Source organism: Carcharhinus amblyrhynchos, chromosome 12, assembly GCF_965287045.1.
Source record: "Carcharhinus amblyrhynchos chromosome 12, sCarAmb.v2.hapA, whole genome shotgun sequence".
NCBI classification, from domain to species: Eukaryota; Metazoa; Chordata; class Chondrichthyes; order Carcharhiniformes; family Carcharhinidae; genus Carcharhinus; species Carcharhinus amblyrhynchos.
Window position 1 is genome coordinate 87,969,020 of NC_137335.1, and position 24,574 is coordinate 87,993,593.

At 48.5% G+C, this 24,574-nt stretch overlaps 2 protein-coding genes across 3 annotated transcripts in view; one reads left to right on the plus strand and one right to left on the minus strand.

The window, feature by feature from the left end:
* pomca (proopiomelanocortin a) overlaps positions 1 to 24,574 on the plus strand; it is a 61,678-nt gene that overhangs the window by 11,530 nt on the left and 25,574 nt on the right. Inside the window, exons 1-2 of one of the 2 annotated variants that reach the window (XM_080200912.1) lie at positions 8,555 to 8,637; positions 15,967 to 16,129. The gene's annotated coding sequence lies outside the window, so the exon portion shown is untranslated. Of the gene's footprint in view, positions 1 to 8,554; positions 8,638 to 15,966; positions 16,130 to 24,574 lie in introns of those variants that run through there. The other variant, XM_080200913.1, reaches the window with a different exon arrangement.
* On the minus strand, positions 641 to 24,473 carry LOC145350488 (angiopoietin-related protein 7). Its single transcript, XM_080199687.1, has 6 exons — positions 24,126 to 24,473; positions 15,780 to 15,996; positions 9,221 to 9,358; positions 8,557 to 8,773; positions 6,514 to 6,709; positions 641 to 1,519 (listed from the first exon to the last, which is right to left on the minus strand). Exons 1-6 carry the CDS (start codon positions 24,471 to 24,473, stop codon positions 1,373 to 1,375), a joined length of 1,263 nt encoding a protein of 420 aa, XP_080055813.1. The 3' UTR covers positions 641 to 1,372.

Here is a 24,574-nt window from a genome sequence, read left to right on the forward strand (position 1 = left end):
AGACAGTCAATGAGATTTCTTTTATATTTATTCTTTCATCGTGTGTGTGTGTGTGTCACTGAAGAAGCTGGTGTTTATTTCTCCTTTCTAGTTGCCCTTTAGAAGGGGGTGCGAGCTGTTTTCTTGAACCTGCTGCAGTTCAAATGGTGTCGGTACACCCACGGTGCTGTTCGGGCGTGAATTCCAAGATTTTGATCCAATGACAGCCTTATATATATATTCCAAGTCAGGATGCTGAGTGGTTTGGAGGGAATTTACAGGTGGAGGTGTTCCCATCTGTCTGCCTAACCTGTCCTTCCAGGTTTGATTTGATTTATTATTGTCACATGTATTAGTGTACAGTGAAATGTATTGTTTCCTGTACTATATACAAAGCATGCCATTCATAGAGAAGGAAAGGCGAGAGTGCAGAATGTAACGTTACAGTCATAGCTAGGATGTAGAGAAAGATCAACTTAATGTGAAGTAAGCAAGCACAGAACAAGAGTAAAAGATAGCATTCGAAGGTACACTGGGCACAGCTTGTACCACAACAGCTCACATCCGCACCATGTTGGAAAATAAAGGATGGAAACAGTCCTGGGTTTGGAAGGTGCTGCCTGAGGAGCCTTGGTGAATTGCTGCAGTGCATCTTGTACACACGGCTGCTACTGAGTGTCAGTGGTGGAGAGAATGAATGTTTCAGGTGTTGAATAGGCTGCCAATAGGAGAATATTCCATCACACTCCTGACTTGTGCCTTGTAGATGGTGGATAGGCTTTAGGGAGTCAGGAGGTGAGGTACCCTCTGCAGGATTCCCAGCCTCTGACCTGCTCCTGTAACCAGTACTTACACAACTGGGGAAGTTCAGCTTCTGGCTAATCTCCAGGATGTTCCTGATTGTGGGAATTCAGTGGTGTTAATGGGTGAGATAGCAGAGATGGTCAGGTGTATATTCTCCATAGCACACAGATTAAACTGAAGATTTCAGAAGTAATTCCAAGTGAGGAAGGAACAAATCCCAAAGACACCAAGAAAAATGAAGGCGTCTGGAATACAAAACTAATACCAGGGAGAAAAACAAATTACTACGGATCTCGGAATCTGAAACCAGAAGAGAAACTGCAGGAAATCTCAGCAGGTCTGGCAACTTTGACAAAGGGTCACCTGGACTCAAAACGTAAACTCTTTTCTCTCCTTACAGATGCTGCCAGACATGCTGAGATTTTCCAGCATTTTCTTTAATACCGGGGAGATCCAGCTGGTGGATCCGTTACCCAGGGAGATCCAGCTGGTGGATCCGTTACCCAGGGAGATCCAGCTGGTGGATCCGTTACCCGGGGAGATCCAGCTGGTGGATCCGTTACCCGGGGAGATCCAGCTGGTGGATCCGTTAGGGTGTGTGTCGGGGACGGAAGCTCCGTGGGCGAATCTTCATTGACACCTTCTTCAGGGAATAGTCATCAGAGTTTTTCCAGCTGTACCACACAACACCATCGGGTCCCAGTAGCTTCTGGCCTTTCCCAGAGTATCTTCCACCCTGTGAGATAGAGAGAAGAGACAGGATGAGATTGGGAAGGGTCAGCATTACAGAGAGGGTGACATGAGTGAGAAGGAGGAGGTAATGAGAAAGAGGGATGCGAGCATCACTGACAAGCCAGCATTTGTATTCTGGATAATTGATGATAGCTTCATGCTCACTGTTACTTAGGACAACTTTCAATTTCAAATATCATCCAACCAGAACAACCCCTATCCCCGTAACCCCTATCCCCGTAACCCCTATCCCCGTAACCCCATGCTTTTATCTGCTAGTCCCCTTGACACTAAGGAGCAATTTAGCACAGCCAATCACCTAACTCGCACATCTTCGGATTGTGGGAGGAAACCGGAGCACCCGGAGGAAACCCACGCAGACACGAGGAGAATGTACAACTCCACACAGACAGTGACCCAAGCCAGGAATCAAACCTGGGTCCTTGGAGCTGTGAAACAGCAGTGTTAACCACTGTGCAACCGTGCTGCCCTTAATTAAATTCAAATTACATCAGTTGCCATAATGGGAATTGAATCCGTGTCCCCACAGCATAAGCCTGGGCCCCTGGTCATTGGTCCATTGACATGACCATTGCACCACAGTCTCCCAAAAAGGGTGCAGGTCAGGGGGCAGGGGGCAAGCAAAGGTGGGGGGTGGGGAGAGTAGTGAGAGAAGAGGAGTGAGAGGGATCAAGACAGACAGAAAGGTGGAGAAGAGAGTGGGGAAAGGAACTGAGAAAGAGTCAGAGGTTTACAGCATGGAAACAGGCCATTCGGCTCAACTTGTCCATGCTGCCCTTTTTCTGTAAAACCGTTAAGCTATTTCCAATTGCCCGCATTTGGCCCATATCCCTCTATGCCCTTCGTACCTATGTACCGACACAGAGGGTAGTGAGTGTCTGGAACAAACTGCCAGAGGTGGTAGTAGAGGCAGGTACAACTTTAAAACACTTTTTAAAAGACAAAATTGTCCCCGCCTCTACTACTACCTCTGGCAGCTTGTTCCAGACACTCACCACCCTCTGGGTGAAAAAATTGCCCCTCTGAACACTTTTGTGTCTCTCCCCTCTCACCATAAACCTCTGCCCTCTAGTTTTAGACTCCCCTACCTTTGGGAAAAGATATTGACTATCTAGCTGATCTGTGCCCCCCATTATTTTATAGACCTCTATAAGATCACCCCTCAGCATCCTACCCTCCAGAGAAAAAACTCTCAAGTCTATCAGCCTCTCCTTATAACTCAAACCATCAAGTCCTGGTAACATCCTAGTAAATCTTTTCTGCACTCTTTCTAGTTTAATAATATCCTTTCTATAATAGGGTGACCAGAACCCCACACAGTATTCCAAGTGTGGCCTTACCAATGTCTTGTACAACTTCAACAAGATGTCCCAACTCCTGTATTCAGTGTTCTGACCAATGAAACCAAGCATGCCGAATGCCTTCTTCACCACTCTGTCCACCTGTGACTCCACTTTCAAGGAGCTATGAACATGTACCCCGAGATCCCTTTGTTCTGTAACTCTCCCCAACACCCTACCATTAACTGAGTAAGTCCTGCCCTGGTTCAATCGACCAAAATACATCACCTCACATTTGTCTAAATTAAACTCCATCTGCCATTCGTCAGCCCACTGGCCCAATTGATCAAGATCCCGTTGCAATTGGAGATAACTTTCTTCACTGTCCACTATGCCACCAATCTTGGTGTTATCTGCAAACTTACTAACCATGCCTCCTATATTCTCATCCAAATCATTAATATAAATGACAAATAACAGTGGACCCAGCACTGATCCTTGAGGCACACCGCTGGTCACAGGCCTCCAGTTTGAAAAACAACCCTCTACAACCACCCTCTGGCTTCTGTGAAGAAGCCAATTTTGTATCCATTTAGATACCTCACCCTGGATCCTGTGAGATTTAACTTTATGCAACAACCTACCATGCGGTACCTTGACAAAGGCCTTGCTAAAGTCCACGTAGACAACATCAACTGCACTGCCCTCATCTATCTTCTTCGTTACCCCTTCAAAAAACTCAATCAAATTTGAGAGACATGATTTTCCACTCACAAAGTCATGCTGACTGTCTTTAATCAGTCCTTGTGTCTCTAAATGCCTGCAGATCCTGTCTCTCAAAATACCTTCCAACAATTTACCCATTACAGATGTGAGGCTCACTGGCCTGTAGTTCCCAGGCTTTTCCCTGCAGCTCTTTTTAAACAAAGGCACAACATTTGCCACTTTCCAATCTTCAGGCACCTCACCCGTGACTATCGATGATTCAAATATCTCTGCTAGGGGACCCACAATTTCCAACCTAGCCTCCCACAGTGTCCTCAGAAGGGCAATAGGGGAGAGAGGATGGGGAAAGATGGGAAGAGGGAGGTGGAGAGGGAGACGTGAGTGGGTGGAGAGCTATAGACAGAAATTGGAGATAGAGAGGGTGGAGAGACAGAATGAATGGGAGAAGTAAAGGCAGCTTCACTCTGTATCTAACCGTGTGCTGTACCTGTCTTGGGAGTGTTTGATGAGGGGACAGTGTAGAGGGAGCTTTACTCTGTATCTAACCCCGTGCTGTACCTGTCCTGGGAGTGTTTGATGGGGGGACAGTGTAGAGGGAGCTTTACTCTGTATCTAACCCCGTGCTGTACCTGTCCTGGGAGTGTTTGATGAGGGGACAGTGTAGAGAGAGCTTTACTCTATATCTAACCCCGTGCTGTAGCTGTCCTGGGAGTGTTTGATGGGGACAGTGTAGAGAGAGCTTTACTCTATATCTAACCCCGTGCTGTAGCTGTCCTGGGAGTGTTTGATGGGGGGACAGTGTAGAGGGAGCTTTACTCTGTATCTAACCCCGTGCTGTACCTGTCCTGGGAGTGTTTGATGGGGGGACAGTGTAGAGGGAGCTTTACTCTGTATCTAACCCTGTGCTGTACCTGTCCTGGGAGTGTTTGATGGGGACAGTGTAGAGGGAGCTTTACTCTGTATCTAACCCTGTGCTGTACCTGTCCTGGGAGTGTTTGATGGGGACAGTGTAGAGGGAGCTTTACTCTATATCTAACCCCGTGCTGTAGCTGTCCTGGGAGTGTTTGATGGGGGGACAGTGTAGAGGGAGCTTTACTCTGTATCTAACCCCGTGCTGTACCTGTCCTGGGAGTGTTTGATGGGGGGACAGTGTAGAGGGAGCTTTACTCTGTATCTAACCCTGTGCTGTACCTGTCCTGGGAGTGTTTGATGGGGACAGTGTAGAGGGAGCTTTACTCTGTATCTAACCCTGTGCTGTACCTGTCCTGGGAGTGTTTGATGGGGACAGTGTAGAGGGAGCTTTACTCTGTATCTAACCCCGTGCTGTCCCTGTCCTGGGAGTGTTTGATGGGGACAGTGTAGAGGGAGCTTTACTCTGTATCTAACCCCGTGCTGTACCTGTCCTGGGAGTGTTTGATGGGGGGGACAGTAGAGGGAGCTTTACTCTGTATCTAACCCTGTGCTGTACCTGTCCTGGGAGTGTTTGATGGGGACAGTGTAGAGGGAGCTTTACTCTGTATCTAACCCCGTGCTGTACCTGTCCTGGGAGTGTTTGATGGGGGACAGTGTAGAGGGAGCTTTACTCTGTATCTAACCCCGTGCTGTACCTGTCCTGGGAGTGTTTGATCAGGGGGACAGTAGAGGGAGCTTTACTCTGTATCTAACCCTGTGCTGTACCTGGCCTGGGAGTGTTTGATGGGGACAGTGTAGAGGGAGCTTTACTCTGTATCTAACCCCGTGCTGTACCTGTCCTGGGAGTGTTTGATGGGGGACAGTGTAGAGGGAGCTTTACTCTGTATCTAACCCCATGCTGTACCTGTCCTGGGAGTGTTTGATGGGGGACAGTGTAGAGGGAGCTTTACTCTGTATCTAACCCCGTGCTGTACCTGTCCTGGGAGTGTTTGATCGGGGGGACAGTAGAGGGAGCTTTACTCTGTATCTAACCCCGTGCTGTACCTGTCCTGGGAGTGTTTGATCGGGGGGACAGTAGAGGGAGCTTTACTCTGTATCTAACCCTGTGCTGTACCTGGCCTGGGAGTGTTTGATGGGGACAGTGTAGAGGGAGCTTTACTCTGTATCTAACCCCGTGCTGTACCTGTCCTGGGAGTGTTTGATGGGGGGACAGTGTAGAGAGAGCTTTACTCTGTATCTAACCCCGTGCTGTACCTGTCCTGGGAGTGTTTGATGGGGGACAGTGTAGAGGGAGCTTTACTCTGTATCTAACCCCGTGCTGTACCTGTCCTGGGAGTGTTTGATCAGGGGGACAGTAGAGGGAGCTTTACTCTGTATCTAACCCTGTGCTGTACCTGGCCTGGGAGTGTTTGATGGGGACAGTGTAGAGGGAGCTTTACTCTGTATCTAACCCCGTGCTGTACCTGTCCTGGGAGTGTTTGATGGGGGACAGTGTAGAGGGAGCTTTACTCTGTATCTAACCCCGTGCTGTACCTGTCCTGGGAGTGTTTGATGGGGGACAGTGTAGAGGGAGCTTTACTCTGTATCTAACCCCGTGCTGTACCTGTCCTGGGAGTGTTTGATCGGGGGGACAGTAGAGGGAGCTTTACTCTGTATCTAACCCCGTGCTGTACCTGTCCTGGGAGTGTTTGATCGGGGGGACAGTAGAGGGAGCTTTACTCTGTATCTAACCCTGTGCTGTACCTGGCCTGGGAGTGTTTGATGGGGACAGTGTAGAGGGAGCTTTACTCTGTATCTAACCCCGTGCTGTACCTGTCCTGGGAGTGTTTGATCGGGGGGACAGTAGAGGGAGCTTTACTCTGTATCTAACCCTGTGCTGTACCTATCCTGGGAGTGTTTGATGGGGACAGTGTAGAGGGAGTTTTACTCTATTTCTGTATGTGCTGTATTGTTAGCTGTTGAAGCTGAACTGTGGAGAGCAGTTAAAGGCTGTAACCTGTTCTCTCTGGCAGATGGACTCATCCTGAAGGAGGATGTGAGAATGGGTACAGACATTTACCTTGTAGTAAACTCCATTGAGGTTGGAGAAGAAGCATTGGTGGTACCACCAGCCTCCATGGGAGATCTTGGCACAGACGTTGCCAGTGTCTGGAGTGCTGAAGCTCCTCTTGTTGTGGTACCAAGCAAAGGAATCTTCCACTGAGCCACTGAAACCTCCAACATGCAGACGGTAATGATTGGACTCATCCTCAATACTGTTGGGTACAGAATGGCACAGTGCTTTCTGTATACATTTAAACGGTATGAAGATTAACACTCTATCCTATCACAAACCCACCTGCCTGCCCCATATCCCCAGTTAGCCCCCATCTACTTCCCACATCCCCACAAGCGCTCACTCAACATCTCCCCATTCCTCTGCTCAAAGCTGAACGACACAGCTTTTCAAATCTCTCCACCTAACTACCCACCCCACCGCCAGCTATCACCTGGTTAAACCCTCCCTGCTATCATCTAACCCCGCCCCGGCTATCATTGGGATAACCCCCCCTCCCCTCTCCAAGGTCTGGATATTGAATTATTGAATGATTAGAGCACAGAGAGACCAATATCTGTTGTTGGTAAATTTGTTGCCCAAACACAGGACTCCAGCTGAGGCTCCAGCGGGAATTTCTAACAGTTGAGTGTGACATTCTTGGGCAGAATTTACCTGCTCTGTGGTGACGGGGATGGGGCCAGAAATCGTGATGAACTGATCGGCAGCATTTTCCAGTTCTGCTGAAATCCAGTGGGAGGGGGCTGTCAATTTCTGGCCTTTGGTTTTTTTATTCAACGAGCGATTTACTGAGTCACAAAGATACAGGAGGCCATTTGGCCCATCAAAACCTGGTGTTGTCAGACTTTTTACCATCAGATCCCCACAGAGCGATCCAGTCAGTACCATTCCATCACTTTATCCCTGCTGCCCTTCCTTTAAATGCCCATCCAATCCTTTTGGAAATGATTTGCATTTCCACAATCCCTGTAGGCAGGGAGTTCCAGCTCATCATCATGCACTAAATAAAAGATCTCTTCTTTCTCAGTGGGAAGAAAGCAGAAACAATATCAAACAGCTGGAAGGGAGTGCATGAGCAGAGGAAGCTGGGTATATCTGTGCATAAATCATTGCAGGTGGCAGGAGAGATTGGTTAATAAATCAGGTGGAAAACTGCATGGTGGCAGCTTACAGCCTGATGCCCCATGCATCCCACTCACTAACCTACATTACCCATCACAAGTATATGGGTTTATTAGTAGGATCAAGTACAAAAGCAAGGATATTATGTTGAACTTGTAGATAAATTTCAGGTTCTGTCTCAACTAGAATATTGTGTCCAGTTCTGGTTGCCACACTGTAGGCAAGATGTGAAGGTATTGGAGAGAGATTGCAGACAAAATGCAAGTGGGATCAGGAACATCAGTTTCACAGATAGAAAGGGCCATGGGAAATGACCTCTTAGTGTCCAAAGATGTGCAGGTTCGGTGGATTAGCTGGGGAAAACGTACGAGGGTGGGAGAAGAGGACACGGTGAAGGTGCTGGGCCAGAGAGTCAGTGCAGGCTTGATGGGCCGAATGGTCTCTGTCTGCATTGTGTAGGGATTCTATGATGCTATGTAAACCAGGCTGATTGTCCCTGATCAATCTGTGCCTCTATCCTGAAGCTGCCACAGAAATCAGAATGATTGGCCGATAGGCCAGAAAAATATCACTCACAGCCTTTTAAATAATGTACAGTAACAAGTAACAGTAATAATGTACAGTAACAAGTAACAGTAATAATGTACAGTAACAAGTAAATACAGTAACAAGTAAATACAGTAACAAGCGGGGCGAGGGGGAGGGGGCGGGGCGAGGGGGGGGGTGAGAGGGAGGGGGCGGGGCGAGGGGGAGGGGGCGGGGCGAGGGGGCGGGGCGAGGGGGCGAGAGGGAGGGGGCGGGGCGAGGGGCGAGGGTCTCTCTCTCTCTCTCTTTGTTTAACAGTCAATGTGATAGTTTTGGGGATCTTTGTTTCCTTCCTTGCTGTATAATTTTATTTCCTCAGGAACCTGTTAGTTTTCCTACCTGAAGGTTTTGTAATGGCCAAACTGTCGTCTGTTGTTCCAGTCTTCCAGGTCAATGCGGAGAGAGTATTCCCCTTGGCTGGTAATAGCATGAATATGATCATTGCCCATCCAGAACTCTGCAGAAAGTTCTCCGAAGCCCTCTCGATACTCACTCCAGCCTCTGTTGAAGTCCACCGTACCATCAAATCTCTGCTGGATCACAGTCCATCCCCCTCCTGTGGGAAAGTACAAAGGGGTAAATCCCCAACACCCTGTGTCCCAGAGGGGAAACTGGTTCCAGTTACTAAACAAATTCATTGTGACGGAGAATCTCATGGTCTTCAAATGAGGATCAAGATTTATTCCTCAAAGTTAACTTGGCTTCCAACATCCAAGCAGGGGACTTACTCAAAAATTTCCGCTTGCTTCATCAGGCAACACCTTCATTTCCAGAGTTTGGTTCCCTCTGCTCTCTCCATCAGGTTAGCAGAGTCCGAGGGAGGCTCACTCCTCTGTTCCAGTGGGTCTTGGGTTGTCACTGAGGAAAGTTACCTTTGAGCGTATTATCTCCAGTGGGGTCAGCACGACAGGTCAAGGCCAAGTGCTGTTCCCTGGATGACTTGTCACATGTAAACCTTCTACACGGTTATAGTAACAGCTTTAAGCTTCAATAATCTCCTTACCTGCTGTGTCCATGTCACAATAGACCCTGATGGGAACTCCGCCAATGGAGGGGACGATAGTATAGACTCCAGATCGATTCACTCCATTAAAGTAAATGGATGCACAATCGATCGGGCAATTCCGGATGTACTGAAGCGCTGGAAGATGTAAGAAACACAGATAGGTGAGAACATCCTGTGTTGGAGCACTGTCACCCAGAGTGGGGGGTCCAGGATGAGGGGCACAAACCCACGGGGATCTCGTCTTTTTATTCAGTTATCATCTGCCTCCCTTTTCTAGACCTATGCTCACTCTCCCTCAACCTAGTAACCCAAATCCTGCCCATTCCCAGACCTCTGGTCCTGCTCTCCAACTATTGGCTTGTCACCAAATCTTCCTCTTGGTGATACAGAGCCTCATACACCATGAGTCGTACAGAGTGCGACACAGAGCCCAGGGGGTAGGCAGCCACACTGAGTGCGACACAGAGCCCAGGGGGTAGGCAGCCACACTGAGTGCGACACAGAGCCCAGGGGGTAGGCAGCCACACTGAGTGCGACACAGAGCCCAGGGGGTAGGCAGCCACACTGAGTGCGACACAGAGCCCAGGGGGTAGGCAGCCACACTGAGTGCGACACAGAGCCCAGGGGGTAGGCAGCCACACTGAGTGCGACACAGAGCCCAGGGGGTAGGCAGCCACACTGAGTGCGACACAGAGCCCAGGGGGTAGGCAGCCACACTGAGTGCGACACAGAGCCCAGGGGGTAGGCAGCCACACTGAGTGCGACACAGAGCCCAGGGGGTAGGCAGTCCCATGGGGATACAAAATTATCTTGATGACAGAAGCCAGAGGGTTGGTTGCAGAGAATTGTTTTTCGAACTGGAGAACTGTGACCAGCGGTGTGCCTCAAGGATCAGTGCTGGACCCACTGTTATTTGTCATTTATATTAATGATTTGATAAGAATTTAGTAGGCATGGTTAGTAAGTTTGCAGATGACACCAAGATTGGTGGCATGGTGGACAGTGAAGAATGTTTTCTTGGATTGCAATGGGATCCACTACAGTTTGTCAACCGCCGCAACAGGTCCACAGCCAACTCCCTGGCTCTGCACTCAACCCTGGAACACCTAGATAAGAAGGACACCTACGTCAGACTCATATTTCATAGAGTCATAGAGGTTTACAGCACAGAAACAGGCCCTTCAGCCCAACTTGTCCATGCCACCCTTTTTTTTAAACTCCTAAGCTAGTTCCAATTGCCTACATTTGACCCATATCCCTCTATACCCATCTCACTCATGTAAAAGTCTAAATGATTTTTAAAAGACAAAATTCTACCCTCTTCTACTACTACCTCTGGCAGCTTGTTCCAGACACTCACCACCCTCTGTGAAAAAATTTCCCCTCTGGACACTTTTGTATCTCTCCCCTCTCACCTTAAACCTATGCCCTCTAGTTTTAGACTCCCCTATCTTAGGGAAAAGATATTGATTTGTGCCCCTCATTATTTTATAGACTTCTATAAGATCACCACTCAGTCTTCTACACTCCAGAGAAAAAAGTCCCAGTCTATCCAGCCTCTCCTTATATTTCAAACCATTAAGTCCCAGTAACATCCTAGTAAATCTTTTCTGCACTCTTTCTAGTTTAATAATATCCTTTCTATAATAGGGTGACCAGAACTGTACACAGTATTCCAATTGTGGCCTTACCAATGTCTTGTACAACTTCAACAAGACGTCCCAACTCCTGTATTCAGTGTTCTGACCGATGAAACCAAGCATGCCGACTGCCTTCTTCACCACTCTGTCCACCTGTGACTCCACTTTCAAGGAGCTATGAACCTGTATCCCGAGATCTCTTTGTTCTGTAACTCTCCCCAGTGCCCTACCATTAACTGAGTAAGTCCTGCCCTGGTTCAATCGACCAAAATGCATCACCTCACATTTATCTAAATTAAACTCCATCTGCCATTCGTCAGCCCCCTGGCCCAATTGATCAAGATCCCATTGCAATCTGAAATAACTTTCCTTACTGTCCACTGTGCCACCAATCTTGGTGTCATCTGTAAACTTACTAACCATGCCTCTTATATTCTTTTCCAAATCATTAATATAAATGACAAATAACAGTGGGCCCAGCACTGATCCCTGAGGCACACCGCTGGTCACAGGCCTCCCGTTTGAAAAACAACTCTCTACAACCACCCTCTGGCTTCTGTGAAGAAGCCAATTTTGTATCCATTTAGATACCTCACCCTGGATCCCGTGAGATTTAACTTTATGCAATGCCTACCATGGGATACTGTTTCAAAGGTCTTGCTGAAGTCCATGTAGACAACATCAGCTCGGTCCTCAACACTCCTATGAAACTCATCTCCAAACTCCGTGGTCTGGGCCTCGGCTCCTCCCTCTGTGACTGGATCCTGAACTTCCTAACTCACAGACCACAATCAATAAGGACAGGCAACAACACCTCCTCCACGATCATCCTCAACACCGGTGCCCCACAAGGCTGTGTTCTCAGTCCCCTACTATACTCCTTATACACCTCTGACTGTGCGGCCACATTCCCCTCCAATTCCATTTTCAAGTTTGCTGATGACATCACTGTAGTGGGTCGGATCTCAAACAATGATGAGACAGAATACAGGAACGAGATAGAGAATCTGGTGAACTGGTGCAGGGACAATAATCTCTCCCTCAATGTCATCAAAATGAAGGAGCTTGTCATCGACTTCAGGAAGCGTAAAGGAGAACATCCCCCTGTCTACATCAACGGGGATGAAGTAGAAAGGGTCGAGAGCTTCAAGTTTTTAGGTGTCCAGATCACCAACAACCTGTCCTGGTCCCCCCCATGCCGACACTATAGTTAAGAAAGCCCCACCAACGCCTCTACTTGATTCAGGAAATTTGGCATGTCAGCTACAACTGTCACTAACTTTTACAGATGCCCCATAGAAAGCATTCTTTCTGGTTGTATCACAGCTTGGTCTGGGCTCCTGCTCTGCCCAAGACCACAAGGAACTAGAAAGGTCATGAATGTAGCCCAGTCTATCATGCAAACCAGCCTCCCATCCATTGACTCTGTCTACACGTCTCACTGCCTCAGCAAAGCAGCCGGTATAATTAAGGATGTCACGCATCCCGGACATTCTCTCTTCCACCTTCTTCCGGTGTGAAAAAGATACAGAAATCTGAGATCACGTATCAACCGACTCGAGAACAGCTTCTGTTACTGTCAGACTTTTGAATGGATCTATCTTGCATTAAGTTGATCTTTCTCTACACCCGAGCTATGACTGTAACACTACATTCTGCACTCTATCCTTTCCTTCTCTATGAACAGTATGCTTTGTCTGTATAGTGCACAAGAAACAATACTTTTCACTGTACACAAATACATGTGACAATAATAAATCAGATCAAAAGAGTTACTCTTTTGCTCTTAATGTATTTGTAGAAGCTCTTTGGATTCTCCTTTGCCTTATCTGCCAAAACAATCTCGTGTCTTCTTTCTGCCCTCCTGATTTCTCTCTCAATACTACTCTGACACCCTCTATACTCTTCAAGGGATCCACTTGATCCCAGCTGCCTATGCACGTCATGGACCTCCATCTTCTTCTTGACCAGGGCCTCAATATCCCGAGTCATCCAGGGTTCCCTACTTCTACCAACCTTGCCCTTCACTCTAAAAGGAATATGCTTATCCTGAACACTGATTAACAAACTTTTGAAAGCCTCCCACTTACCAGATGTCCCTTTGTCTTCCCACAGACTCCCCCAAGCCTTTAGAACTTTTGAAAGTTCCTGTCTAATCCCACCAAAATTGGCCTTGCCCAATTTGGAGTTTTAACTTTTGGGCCAGATCTATCATTCTCCATAGCTATCTTAAAACTAATAGAATTATGGTCACTGGTCCAAAAGTGATCCCTCACTAAGCAGAAACTGTCAGGTATTGGGCATAAATGGAACAAATACTGCATGTCCTTGATAGATATGTCCCTGTCAGGCAGGGAGGAAATGGCCGAATGAGGGAACCATGGCTCACAAAGGAGATTGAATGTTTTGTTAAGAGGAAAAAGGAAGTGTATGTAAGGATGAGAAACCAAGGTTCAGTTGGGTCGCTTCAGGATTACAAGGTAGCAAGGAATGAGTTAAAGAAAGGGCTGAGGAGAGCTAGGAGGGGGCATGAGAAGTCTTTGGCGGGTCGGATAAAAGAAAACCCCAAGGCTTTTTACTCTTTTATGTGAGAAATAAAAGAATGACCAGGATGAGGTTAGGGCCAGTCAAGGATAGTAGTGGGAACTTGTGCATGGAGTCAGAAGAGATAGGAGAGGCGTTGAATGAATATTTTTCTTCAGTGTTCACTAAGGAGAGGGACCATGTTTTTGAGGATGAGTACGTGATACAGGCTGATAGGATGGAGGAGGCAGATGTTCTGAGGGAAGATGTATTAGCAATTTTGAAAAACCTGAGGGTCGATAAGTCCCCTGGGCCAGATGGGATATATCCTAGGATTCTTTGGGAAGCAAGGGATGAGACTGTGGAACCTTTATCTTTGGGTCCTCACTGTCCATGGGGATAGTGCCAGAGGACTGGAGTGTGGCAAATGTTGTTCCTCTCTTCAAGAAAGGAAATAGGAATGACCGTGGTAATTATAGGCCAGTTAGTCTTACTTCGGTGATTGGTAAGTTAATGGAAAGGGTCCTGAGAGATAGGATTTATGACCATTTGGAAAGATGCAGTTTAATCCGGGATAGTCAGCACGGATTCGTGAGGGGTAAGTCCTGCCTCTCAAATTTGTTTCAATTCTTTGAGGAGGTAACTAAGTGTATGGATGAAGGTAGAGCAGTTGATGTTGTATACATGGATTTTAGTAAGGTGTTTGATAAGGTTCCCCATGGTAGGCTCATGAAGAAAGTAAGGAGGTGTGGTATAGAAGGAAATTTGGCCGATTGGATAAGTAACTGGTTGTCTCATAGAAGACAGAGGGTGGTGGTGGAGGGAAAATTTTCAGACTGGAGGCCAGTTACCAGCGGTGTACCACAGGGATCAGTGCTGGGTCCTCTGCTATTTGTGATTTTTATCAATGACTTGGAAGAGGGGGCTGAAGGATGGGTTAGTAAATTTGCTGATGACACCACGATTGGTGGAGTAGTGGATGAGGTGGAGGGCTCTTGTAGGCTGCAAAGAGACATTGATAGGATGCAGAGCTGGGCAGAGAAGGAACAGATGGATTTTAACCCTGATAAGTGTGAGGTGATTCATTTTGGTAGGACAAACTTGAATGCGGATTACAGGGTCAACGGCAGGGTTCTGAGGAATTTGGAGGAGCAGAGAGAACTCGGGGTTCATATCCACAGATCTCTGAAGGTTGCCACTCAAGTGGATAGAGCCGTGAAGAAGGCTTATAGTGTGTTAGTGTTTATTAACAGGGGGTTTGAGTTTAAGAGCCGTGGGGTTATGCTGCAACTATACTGGACCTTGGTGAGACCACATTTGGAATATTGTGTTCAGTTCTGGTCACCTCACTATAAGAAGGATGTAGGAGCATTGGAGAGAGTGCAGAGGAGATTTACCAGGATGTTGCCTGGTTTGGAGGGTAGGTCTTATGAGGAAAGGTTGAGGGAGCTGGGGCTTTTCTCTTTAGAGTGGAGGAGGATGAGAGGCGACTTAATAGAGGTTTATAAGATGATGAGGGGGGTTGATAGAGTGGACGTGCAGAGACTATTTCCTTGGGCGGATGTAGCTGTTACTAGGGGGCATAACTATAAGGTTCATGGTGAGAGATATAGGAGGGATGTCCGAGGTAGATTCTTTACTCAGAGAGTGGTTGGGGTGTGGAATGCACTGCCTGCTGTGATAGTGGAGTCGGACACTTTAGGAACTTTCAAGTGGTTATTGGATAGGCTCATGGAGCACTCCAGAATGATAGGGAGTGGGATAGCTTGATCTTGGGTTTCGGATATAGCTTGGCACAACATTGAGGGCTGAAGGGCCTGTACTGTGCTGTACTGTTCTATGTTCTAACACTTCCTTATCTCCCAAGAGGAGGTCAAGTTTTGCCCCGTCTCTAGTCGGGCCATCCACATACTGAATGAGAAATTCCTCCTGAATACGCTCAACAAATTTCTCTCCATCCATCCCTCTAATACTATGTCTGTCCCAGTCAATGTTGGGAAAGTTAAAATCTCCGAGTATTACCACCCTATTTTACGTGGAGCTATCTGTAATCTTCTTACATATTTGCTCCTCAATTTCTCGCTGATTCTTTCAGGGCTGATAGTACAACCCCATCAAAGTGATTTCCCCATATCTCCCCTCTCAGTAAGGCCGTGACGCTTTCCCTAATCAAAAGTGCAACTCCCCCTCCTCTCTTAGCCCCGGTTCTATCTTTCCTGTAGCATCTGTACCCTGGAACACTGAGCCGCCAGTCCTGTCCCTCCTTTAGCCATGTTATCCCAATCCCATCCATGCCCGGAGTTTGGTGATAGATTCCAATGCCTGTTCCCCAATGGCAGCCAGTTCTGTCAGAATGGGAGGGGGCAGTAAGAGGGTGGGGTGGGGGAAGGTACCTGGATGTTTGGGTTGTTCAGTCAGACGGTCGTGGAGTGAGCAATTGCTGTTACTGCGAATCTGTTCCAGCAATGTCGACAGGTTATGCACTTGTGTCTGCAAATCATAGATGAGAGAGGCGTGAATCTGTAACAAGGTGTTGGTCTCACTGTATCGCTGTTGAAGCTGCTGTATCTGACTCTCCAGACTCATCTCCTTCTGACTCTTGGCCTCCAGCTGCGAGGGGAACAAACATTATCTTCGACAAATCAGGGATCTGTCACTGATTCGCGAATCCCGATACATACACACACATTGTTCCGTGGGAGCACTGAAGAGAGGCTGCGATTTGCGAGTGGAGAGCTTGTGGGTGAGTACAGCGACTTTTTCTTTTTTTAAAAAACTAACTTTGTTTTAGTTTTATTTTGCTTGCTTTAAGTTTTACCCCAGAAGTAGTTGTGAGGGCACTCGGGTCAAGTTTTTTTTTCACCTACTATAAATTAGACCGGAGGGGATTCTCGATACTCTACACAGGTAGAGTATCCCAGCCCTCCCCCCTCCTCTAACCTAAAAAAGAGAGAGAGAGAGAGGGGCTCTGTCTGAGCGCAGGTGAGTTTGTTTTTGTTTTTGAGTGTGCTGTAAGGGCGTTGGCTCACAGGGCCAAAGAGATAAGGGTGAGGCAAGGTAAGCTATAAGTTTTTTTTTACTTTTTCCTCTGGGTTACTGAAAGGGGTAAGTATGGGTGTGAGACCTGTATGTTGTTGCCAATGCAACATGTGGGAGGTCTTGGAAGCTCCTGGTCTACCAGACATCCACACCTGTGCTCGGTGTATGGAGCTGCAGGCCCTACGGAACCAGGTTAAGGAGCTGCAAATGCAGCTCGAGGACCTTCGGCTCATTCGGGAGAGTGAGGAGGTTATAGATAGGAGCTATCAGCAGGTAGCCACACCAGGGCAACGGGATGAGGGCACTTGGGTAACTATTAGGAAGGGGAAACCTCGGGTGATGGAGAGCACTCCGGTGGATGTCCCCCTTCAAAATAAGTACTCCGGCCTGAGTACTACTGGGGGGGACAGCTCATCTGAGGGAGGAAGCGGTGGCCAGATCTCTGGAGCTGAGCCAGTAAGTCAAAAAATTAAAAAAGAGAGCAGAAAGGTAGTGTTAATAGGGGACTCCACAGTGAGGGGGGCGGACAGGCGTTTTTGTGGACGTAGACGTGAGTCGCGGATGGTGGTTTGTCTCCCTGGGGCTGGGATTCGGGATGTCTCTGGGCGGGTCCCAGACATCCTGAAAGGGGAGCTTGAGGAACCAGAGGTTGTAGTGCATATAGGTACTACTGACATAGGCAAGAAGAGGGAGGCAGTCGTGAAAAGGGACTATAGGGAACTGGGTAGGCAGCTGAGGAAGAGAAAAGCAAAGGTAGTAATCTCAGGATTGCTGCCTGTGCCACGGGAGAATGAGGGCAGGAATGGAATGAGGTGGAGGCTGAATGTGTGGCTGAGGGACTGGTGTAGAGGGCAGGGATTTTGGTTCCTAGATCACTGGGACCTCTTTAGGGGCAGGTGTGACCTGTACAGTAAAGACGGGTGGCACTTAAATCCCAGGGGGACTAATATCTTGGCGGGAAGACTGGCTAAGGCTACCGGGGGGACTTTAAACTAGAAAGGATGGGGGGAGGGAATTGTGATGGGGAGACTGGGACGGAGGAGGTTAGCTCCCAGGTAGGGGAGGACTGTAGACAGTATGAGAGGGAGGTTAGACAGGGGGTGGAGAAGGGTAATGCCCAGACTGAGGGGCTGAAGTGTATATATTTTAATGCAAGGAGTGTAGTGAATAAGGTAGATGAGCTTAGGGCGTGGATTGCTGCTTGGGAATGTGATGTGGTGGCCATTACGGAGACTTGGATGTCTCAGGGACAGGACTGGGTACTTCAGGTGCCAGGATTCAGATGCTTCAGGAAGGACAGGGAGGGTGGCAGAAGAGGTGGTGGAGTGGCACTGTTGATCAGGGACAGTGTCATGGCTGCAGAGAAAGAGGATGCCGTGGAGGGACTATCTACAGAGTCTCTGTGGGCGGAAGTTAGGAACAGCAAAGGGTCGAAAACTTTGCTGGGTGTATTCTATAGGCCGCCCAATAGTGACAGGGAAGTTGAGGTGCAGATAGGGAAACAGATTCTAGAGAGATGTATTAATAACAGAGTTGTCGTGATGGGAGACTTCAATTTCCCAAACATCGACTGGAATATCCCTAGGGTAAGGGGTTTGGATGGGGAGGAGTTTGTTAGGTGTGTTCAGGAAGGTTTCCTGACACAGTACGTGGATAAGCCTACGAGGGGAGAGGCTGTACTTGACCTGGTGCTGGCGAATGAACCAGGACAGGTGATGGATCTCTCGGTAGGGGAGCATCTTGGGAATGGTGACCATAATTCTATCTCCTTCACAATTGCATTGGAACGAGATAGGATCAGGCAGGATAGGAAGGTGTTTGTCTGGAGTAAGGGGAGATACGAAGAAGTCAGGAAGTTACTTGGACAAATAAACTGGAAGGAGGCGTTCTTGGGGAAAAGTACCGAAGGAAGGTGGCGGATATTCAAGGAATGTTTGTCTGGAGCTCTGTGTGACAACGTTCCGATGAGACAAGGGGATTTCGGTAGGTCGCGGGAACCATGGTGCACGAAGGCTGTGTTGAACCTAGTCAGGAGGAAAAGGAAGGTGTACAAAAGGTTCAGGGAACTAGGAGAGGTTAAGGATCTTGAGGAGTATAAGGATTGTAGAAAGGAGCTTAAAAGGGAAATTAGGAGAGCCAGAAGGGGTCATGAGAAGACCTTGGCGGGTAAGATTAAGGAGAATCCCAAGGCCTTCTATAAATATGTGAAAGGTAAAAGGATGAGAAGAGAAGGGATAGGACCTATAAAAGGTGAAGGGGGAAAGGTCTGTGTGGAACCAGAAGAAATGGCAGAGGTGCTTAATGAGTACTTTGCCTCAGTATTCACGGTGGAATCTGATCTGGGAGATTTTGCTACGGATTTGCAGCAGATGGAAAAGATTGAGTATGTGGATATTAAGGAGGAGGATGTGTTAGAACTTTTGAATTCTATCAAGATAGATAAGTCGCCGGGACCAGATGGGATGTACCCCAGGTTACTGTGGGAGGCGAGGGAAGTGATTGCAGAGCCCCTGGCGATAATCTTTGCGTCGTCAATGGAGACGGGAGAGGTTCCGGAAGATTGGAGGATTGCGGATGTAGTTCCTATTTTCAAGAAAGGGAACAGAGATAGCCCGGGAAATTACCGACTGGTGAGTCTGACCTCAGTGGTTGGTAAGCTGATGGAGAGGCTTCTGAGGGACAAGATTTACGAACATTTGGAGAGGTTTGACATGATCAGGAATAGTCAGCATGGATTTGTCAAGGGCAGGTCGTGCCTTACGAGCCTAGTTGAGTTCTTCGATAATGTGACTGAACACATTGACGAAGGAAGTGCAGTGGATGTGGTGTACATGGACTTCAGCAAGGCGTTTGATAACGTCCCCCATGCAAGACTTCTTGAGAAGGTGAGAGGGCATGGGATCCAAGGGCCTTTGGCCTTGTGGATCCAGAACTGGCTTGCCTGCAGAAGGCAGAGAGTGGTTGTGGATGGGTCTTTTTCTGAATGGAGGTCAGTCACCAGTGGAGTGCCCCAGGGATCTGTTCTAGGACCCTTGCTGTTTGTCATTTTCATAAATGACCTAGATGAGGAAGTGGAGGGATGGGTAAGTAAGTTCGCTGATGACACGAAGGTCGGTGGTGTTGTGGATGGTCTGGAAGGATGGCAAAAGTTGCAGCAGGACATAAATAGGATGCAGGACTGGGCGGAGAAGTGGCAGATGGACTTCAATGAGGATAAATGTGTAGTCGTCCATTTTGGCAGAACCAATGGGATGAATGAGTACACTATCAAGGGCAGGAGTCTTAGTAGTGTTGAAGAGCAGAAGGATCTTGGGGTCCAGGTCCACAGGACTCTTAAATCGGCCTCGCAGGTGGAGGATGTGGTCAAGAAGGCGTATGGTGTACTGGCCTTCATTAATCGAGGGATTGAGTTTAGGAGTCGGGAGGTAATGCTGCAACTTTATAAGACCCTTGTCAGGCCTCATTTGGAGTACTGTGCGCAGTTCTGGTTGCCTCACTATAGGAAAGACGTAGAAGCTATTGAAAGGGTACAGAGGAGATTTACAAGGATGTTGCCTGGACTGGGAGGCATGCCTTATGAAGTTAGGTTGAGGGAGCTGGGTCTCTTTTCCCTGGAGAGACGAAGGTTGAGAGGCGACCTGATAGAGGTTTATAAAATGTTGAGAGGAATGGATAGGGTGGATTCTCAGAGGCTATTTCCCCGGGTTGAAATGGTCGCTACGAGAGGACACAGATTTAAGGTGCGGGGAGGAAAGTACAGAAGTGATGTTAGGGGTAAGTTTTTCACTCAGAGGGTGGTGAGTGAATGGAATCGGCTGCCGTCAGTGGTGGTGGAGGCGAACTCGCTGGGGTCTTTTAAAAGACTTCTGGATGAGTATATGGGATTTAATGGGATTGGGGGTTATAGATAGGTCTATAGATTGGTAGGTGTTGATTTGATCGGCGCAACTCGTGGGCCGAAGGGCCTGTTTGTGCTGTAGTGTTTTGTGGGACACAGCAGATAAAGTATTAGCAGCACATCGCGTTTACACAACACTTACCCAGTAAGACTGGAACTCAGATAGACAGCTGAGTCTTCATAAACTTACAGGCTTTTATTTGTAGAGACACATATTCCACACAGTTCACACAAGCATCAGGGGAAGGGAAGAAATTCTCCCAAAAATAATCCAAGTATTAGATTTGGGTAAAAACTGGAGGAAATCACACTCTTTGTTTCAGAATGAATCTCCCGCACTCTGAGTGTGTGATCTACATGGAAAACCAGGGGCAGGAAAGTCTGGACAGACTTTCAGTATCGCGCAGTAGCCCATCACTGATGGTCTGATCATCGCTGGCCAGCCCCACCACACCCTCACTGGCCCTCACACCCTGATCACTGATCCCCGAACATGTCCAGGCCAGCCTCAATCCCCTCTGCCTGCCTCAATCTCTCCCCCCCCACCTCCTTCCGGGGCAGACCTGATCCAAGGTGCCCCTTGGCCAGGCTGCAATGCCCAGGGGGCACCCCCCCATCTTGTGGGGGTTGGGGGGGTGCATTCATGGCTCTTGTTCCCTCCAGCAGGGTCAGGCCACCAGATCCCCGTTAGTGGAGATCAGCAGTAAACCTGGCTGGAGTAACGGACTCCTGGTGCGGGGGTGGGGGGTGGGGGGGGGGGGGGGGGGGGCGCGGGTGGTGGTGGTGGGGGGGGGGGGGAGGGGGGGGTGGTGGGGGGGGGGGAGGGGGGGGGGGGGTGGGGGGGGGGGGAGGGGGCAGGGGGGGGAGGGGGGGGTAGGCCCATACACCTCAGTCCCAAGCCCACTAATCATATGTTAAAAATATTGAAATTAGGATTACCATAAATTTATTCAGCTCATGGCCAGTTTTTGGCACAGAGCTGGCAGTGCCGGCACCCAGCTAAACAACACTGAAAAAACAGAGCCACAAGGTGGGAAAATCACCCCCAACCCCTCTCTCTGCCTCTGTAATTTATCAGCCCAGCTAATGCTCACCACCTGAGTACAATTAACTCCTAATTTACATATAATTCGCTGATCCTTTAAAATGAAAATAAAATTTGACATTTCCTATAGAACCAAATTTAAGAAAATGAAAAGTTTCCATATTCCATACAGAGTGTTAGATTCTGAGACACTGCATCAGAAAACAAGCAGAAAGTTCATGGCTTAAATCTATCAGATGATTTGAGAGATTTTTCTCTCCAGCCAGATTGATCTATCCCCTCACAACCCTCAGAATCAATAATTATTCACACAACGATCAATAGCTGGAATATCTTCAGTATTCCCTTTGCACAGAATCTCACTAAACAATTTCAATCCCACATTCACAAGAGCCAGTGTTCCGGTAGCCAAAGTACTTTTAATAACTCTGTATTTCCTTAGCTTCCCAAAATAAAGGACATTTCCCATTCTCACCCAGGAGGAAACCCATCAGGAAGGGGAGCATTGTTAACAACAATTAGTCTGAAATAAGAAGTCAAAGTTGCAGCAGATGGGAGATGGCAAGTGCCAGACTGCTGTACATTCACCAATCTGACAGATCGGTGCAGTGATCCCACTCAGTGCTGCCGGCCTGTCCGGGGAAGTAGATCCCACTCACAGGACTGTCTCTCAGGTACTCTGGGATGCACAGAGTCTGGGAGGTTCATCTTGAAAAAAACTGGATAAAAGCAAATTACTGCGGACGCTGGAATCTGAATCCAAAAGAGAAAATGCTGGAAAATCTCAGCAGGTCTGGCAGTCTCTGTGAGGAGAGAAAAGAGCTGACATTCTGAGTCCAGGTGACTCTTTGTCTTGGATTAAGGGGAAGATATTTCAGATTGAGGTGAGGAGGAATTTCTTCACACGGAAGGTGGTGAATCTTTGGACTTTTCACCCCAAGAAGCTGTGGAAACTCCATCATTCAGTCAGGTCAAGCTTGACAGCAATCAAATCCTACAGTTTATAAAGATCAGTGATACAGGAACAGTGCAGGAAAAGATCAGCCAGGATTGGGCCAAAGGGCAGGGTGGGGTCGAGGGGCCAAAGGGCAGGGTGGGGTCGAGGGGCCGAGGGGCAGGGTGGGGTCGAGGGGCCGAGGGGCAGGTTCCAGCTCCTGTTTCTAATGTTCTCAATAACACATTTTCCAAATTCTTCCAAAACAAATCATCAACAAATCAACCATGGGGAACAAAATACTCCCTTTCCTGTTCTGATACCAGTAAAACTTTGCAGGATCTGTTTCGAACTGAACAATATCTATTTTCAGCTCAATCGATCTCAGCAAAGAATCAGATATCCCCGAGGTGACCCTGGGCCAGATCTTTCCGATCGGTTCCCACCTTCGGGAAGTTTCAGACCCCCCTCTACACCTGACATAGTTTCTATGGTGACTGATTTACACTAACCACAGGAATGTGTGGAAGATTCTTTTTCCAGATTCTGACACCCAGAATCACTCAGTTCCTCATGAAAACTCCAAACCTTATCCAGCATTCATCACACAGGCTGGACCGATCCCATCACAGCAACACTCATCCCACAGAGAGGTGAATGGGGATGTGGCGGGGGGAGGGTCAACAGCCCCTTCTGTCAGAGGGTCAGTGCTGAGGGAGTGCCGCACTGTCAGAGGGTCAGTGCTGAGGGAGTGCCGCACTGTCAGAGGGTCAGTGCTGAGGGAGTGCCGCACTGTCAGAGGGTCAGTGCTGAGGGAGTGCCGCACTGTCGGAGGGTCAGTGCTGAGGGAGTGCCGCACTGTCGGAGGGTCAGTGCTGAGGGAGTGCCGCACTGTCAGAGGGTCAGTGCTGAGGGAGTGCCGCACTGTCGGAGGGTCAGTGCTGAGGGAGTGCCGCACTGTCGGAGGGTCAGTCCTGAGGGAGTGCCGCACTGTCGGAGGGTCAGTGCTGAGGGAGTGCCGCACTGTCGGAGGGTCAGTGCTGAGGGAGTGCCGCACTGTCGGAGGGTCAGTGCTGAGGGAGTGCCGCACTGTCAGAGGGTCAGTGCCGAGGGAGTGCCGCACTGTCAGAGGGTCAGTGCTGAGGGAGTGCCGCACTGTCAGAGGGTCAGTGCTGAGGGAGTGCCGCACTGTCAGAGGGTCAGTGCTATAAACAAAGTGTTAAACATGGGTCTCCTGAGCTCTGTAATATGGATGTAAAAATCTCTGTACTATTTGGATGGCATGGTGGGTTAGTGCTGCTGTCTCTCAGCGCCAAGGACCCAGGTTCAATTCCAGGCTTGGGTCACTGTCTGTGTGGAGTTTGCACATTCTCCCCGTGTCTGCATGGGTTTCCTCTGGGTGCTCCAGTTTCCTCCCTCACTCCAAAGGTGTGCAAGTTAAGTGGATTGGCCATGATAAATTTTCCCTTACAGTCAGGGAGATTAGCAGGGTAAATATGTGGTGATTGCAGGGATAGGACCTGGGTTGGATTGTTGTTGGTGTAGGTTCAATGGGCTGAATGGCCTCCTTCTGTACTGTAGGGATTTTATGATGTTTGGAAAATTGCGGAGTGTTCTCCTTGGGACCAATATTTACTCCTCAATCAGCATTAATTACTAAAAGATATCTTGTACGGCCATTGTTGCCTGTGAGATCTTGCTGTGTATAAATTGGCTGTGACATTTCCTGCATTTGGATATTGACTATTTTTAGGATGTGCTGACATTGTACAATGTGATTTAAGTGGTGTTTGTCTTCCCGTGCGCTCTCTTCCCCAGCTCACCTGCAATGCCAGCTGTTTGATTCGATGCTGATGGTTCCTCTGTCCTTCCTGCATCTGGGACACCGTCTCCTTCACTTCTGTCAGCTGTCGTCTGCTATTCCCAGTCACCTGCAGCCAGCCAGACGTCTGGTCCCAGCACCGAAATGCGTCAGCACACCCTTGGCCTTCCAGCTGGTGCTCGCTGGCTCTGCGTCTGCATCTCCTCCTGGCCTGGTCTTGGTTACTGTCTGGTGTGTGCAGTGGCAAGTCTGTTTGTATCAGACTGTGGCCATTGCTGCCATTCTGGAGCACACCATGAGTTACCCAGACACAGGCACACCAAAACAGGGCCCACAGACGAGTTTCCATTATATCACCGCTGTATCTCAGTGTATAGAGGCAGGGAACTGGGGCTTGAAGTGGGGAACAGAGTGACTCGATTTCTGTTTGCTCACATCCTCTAGGCAGTT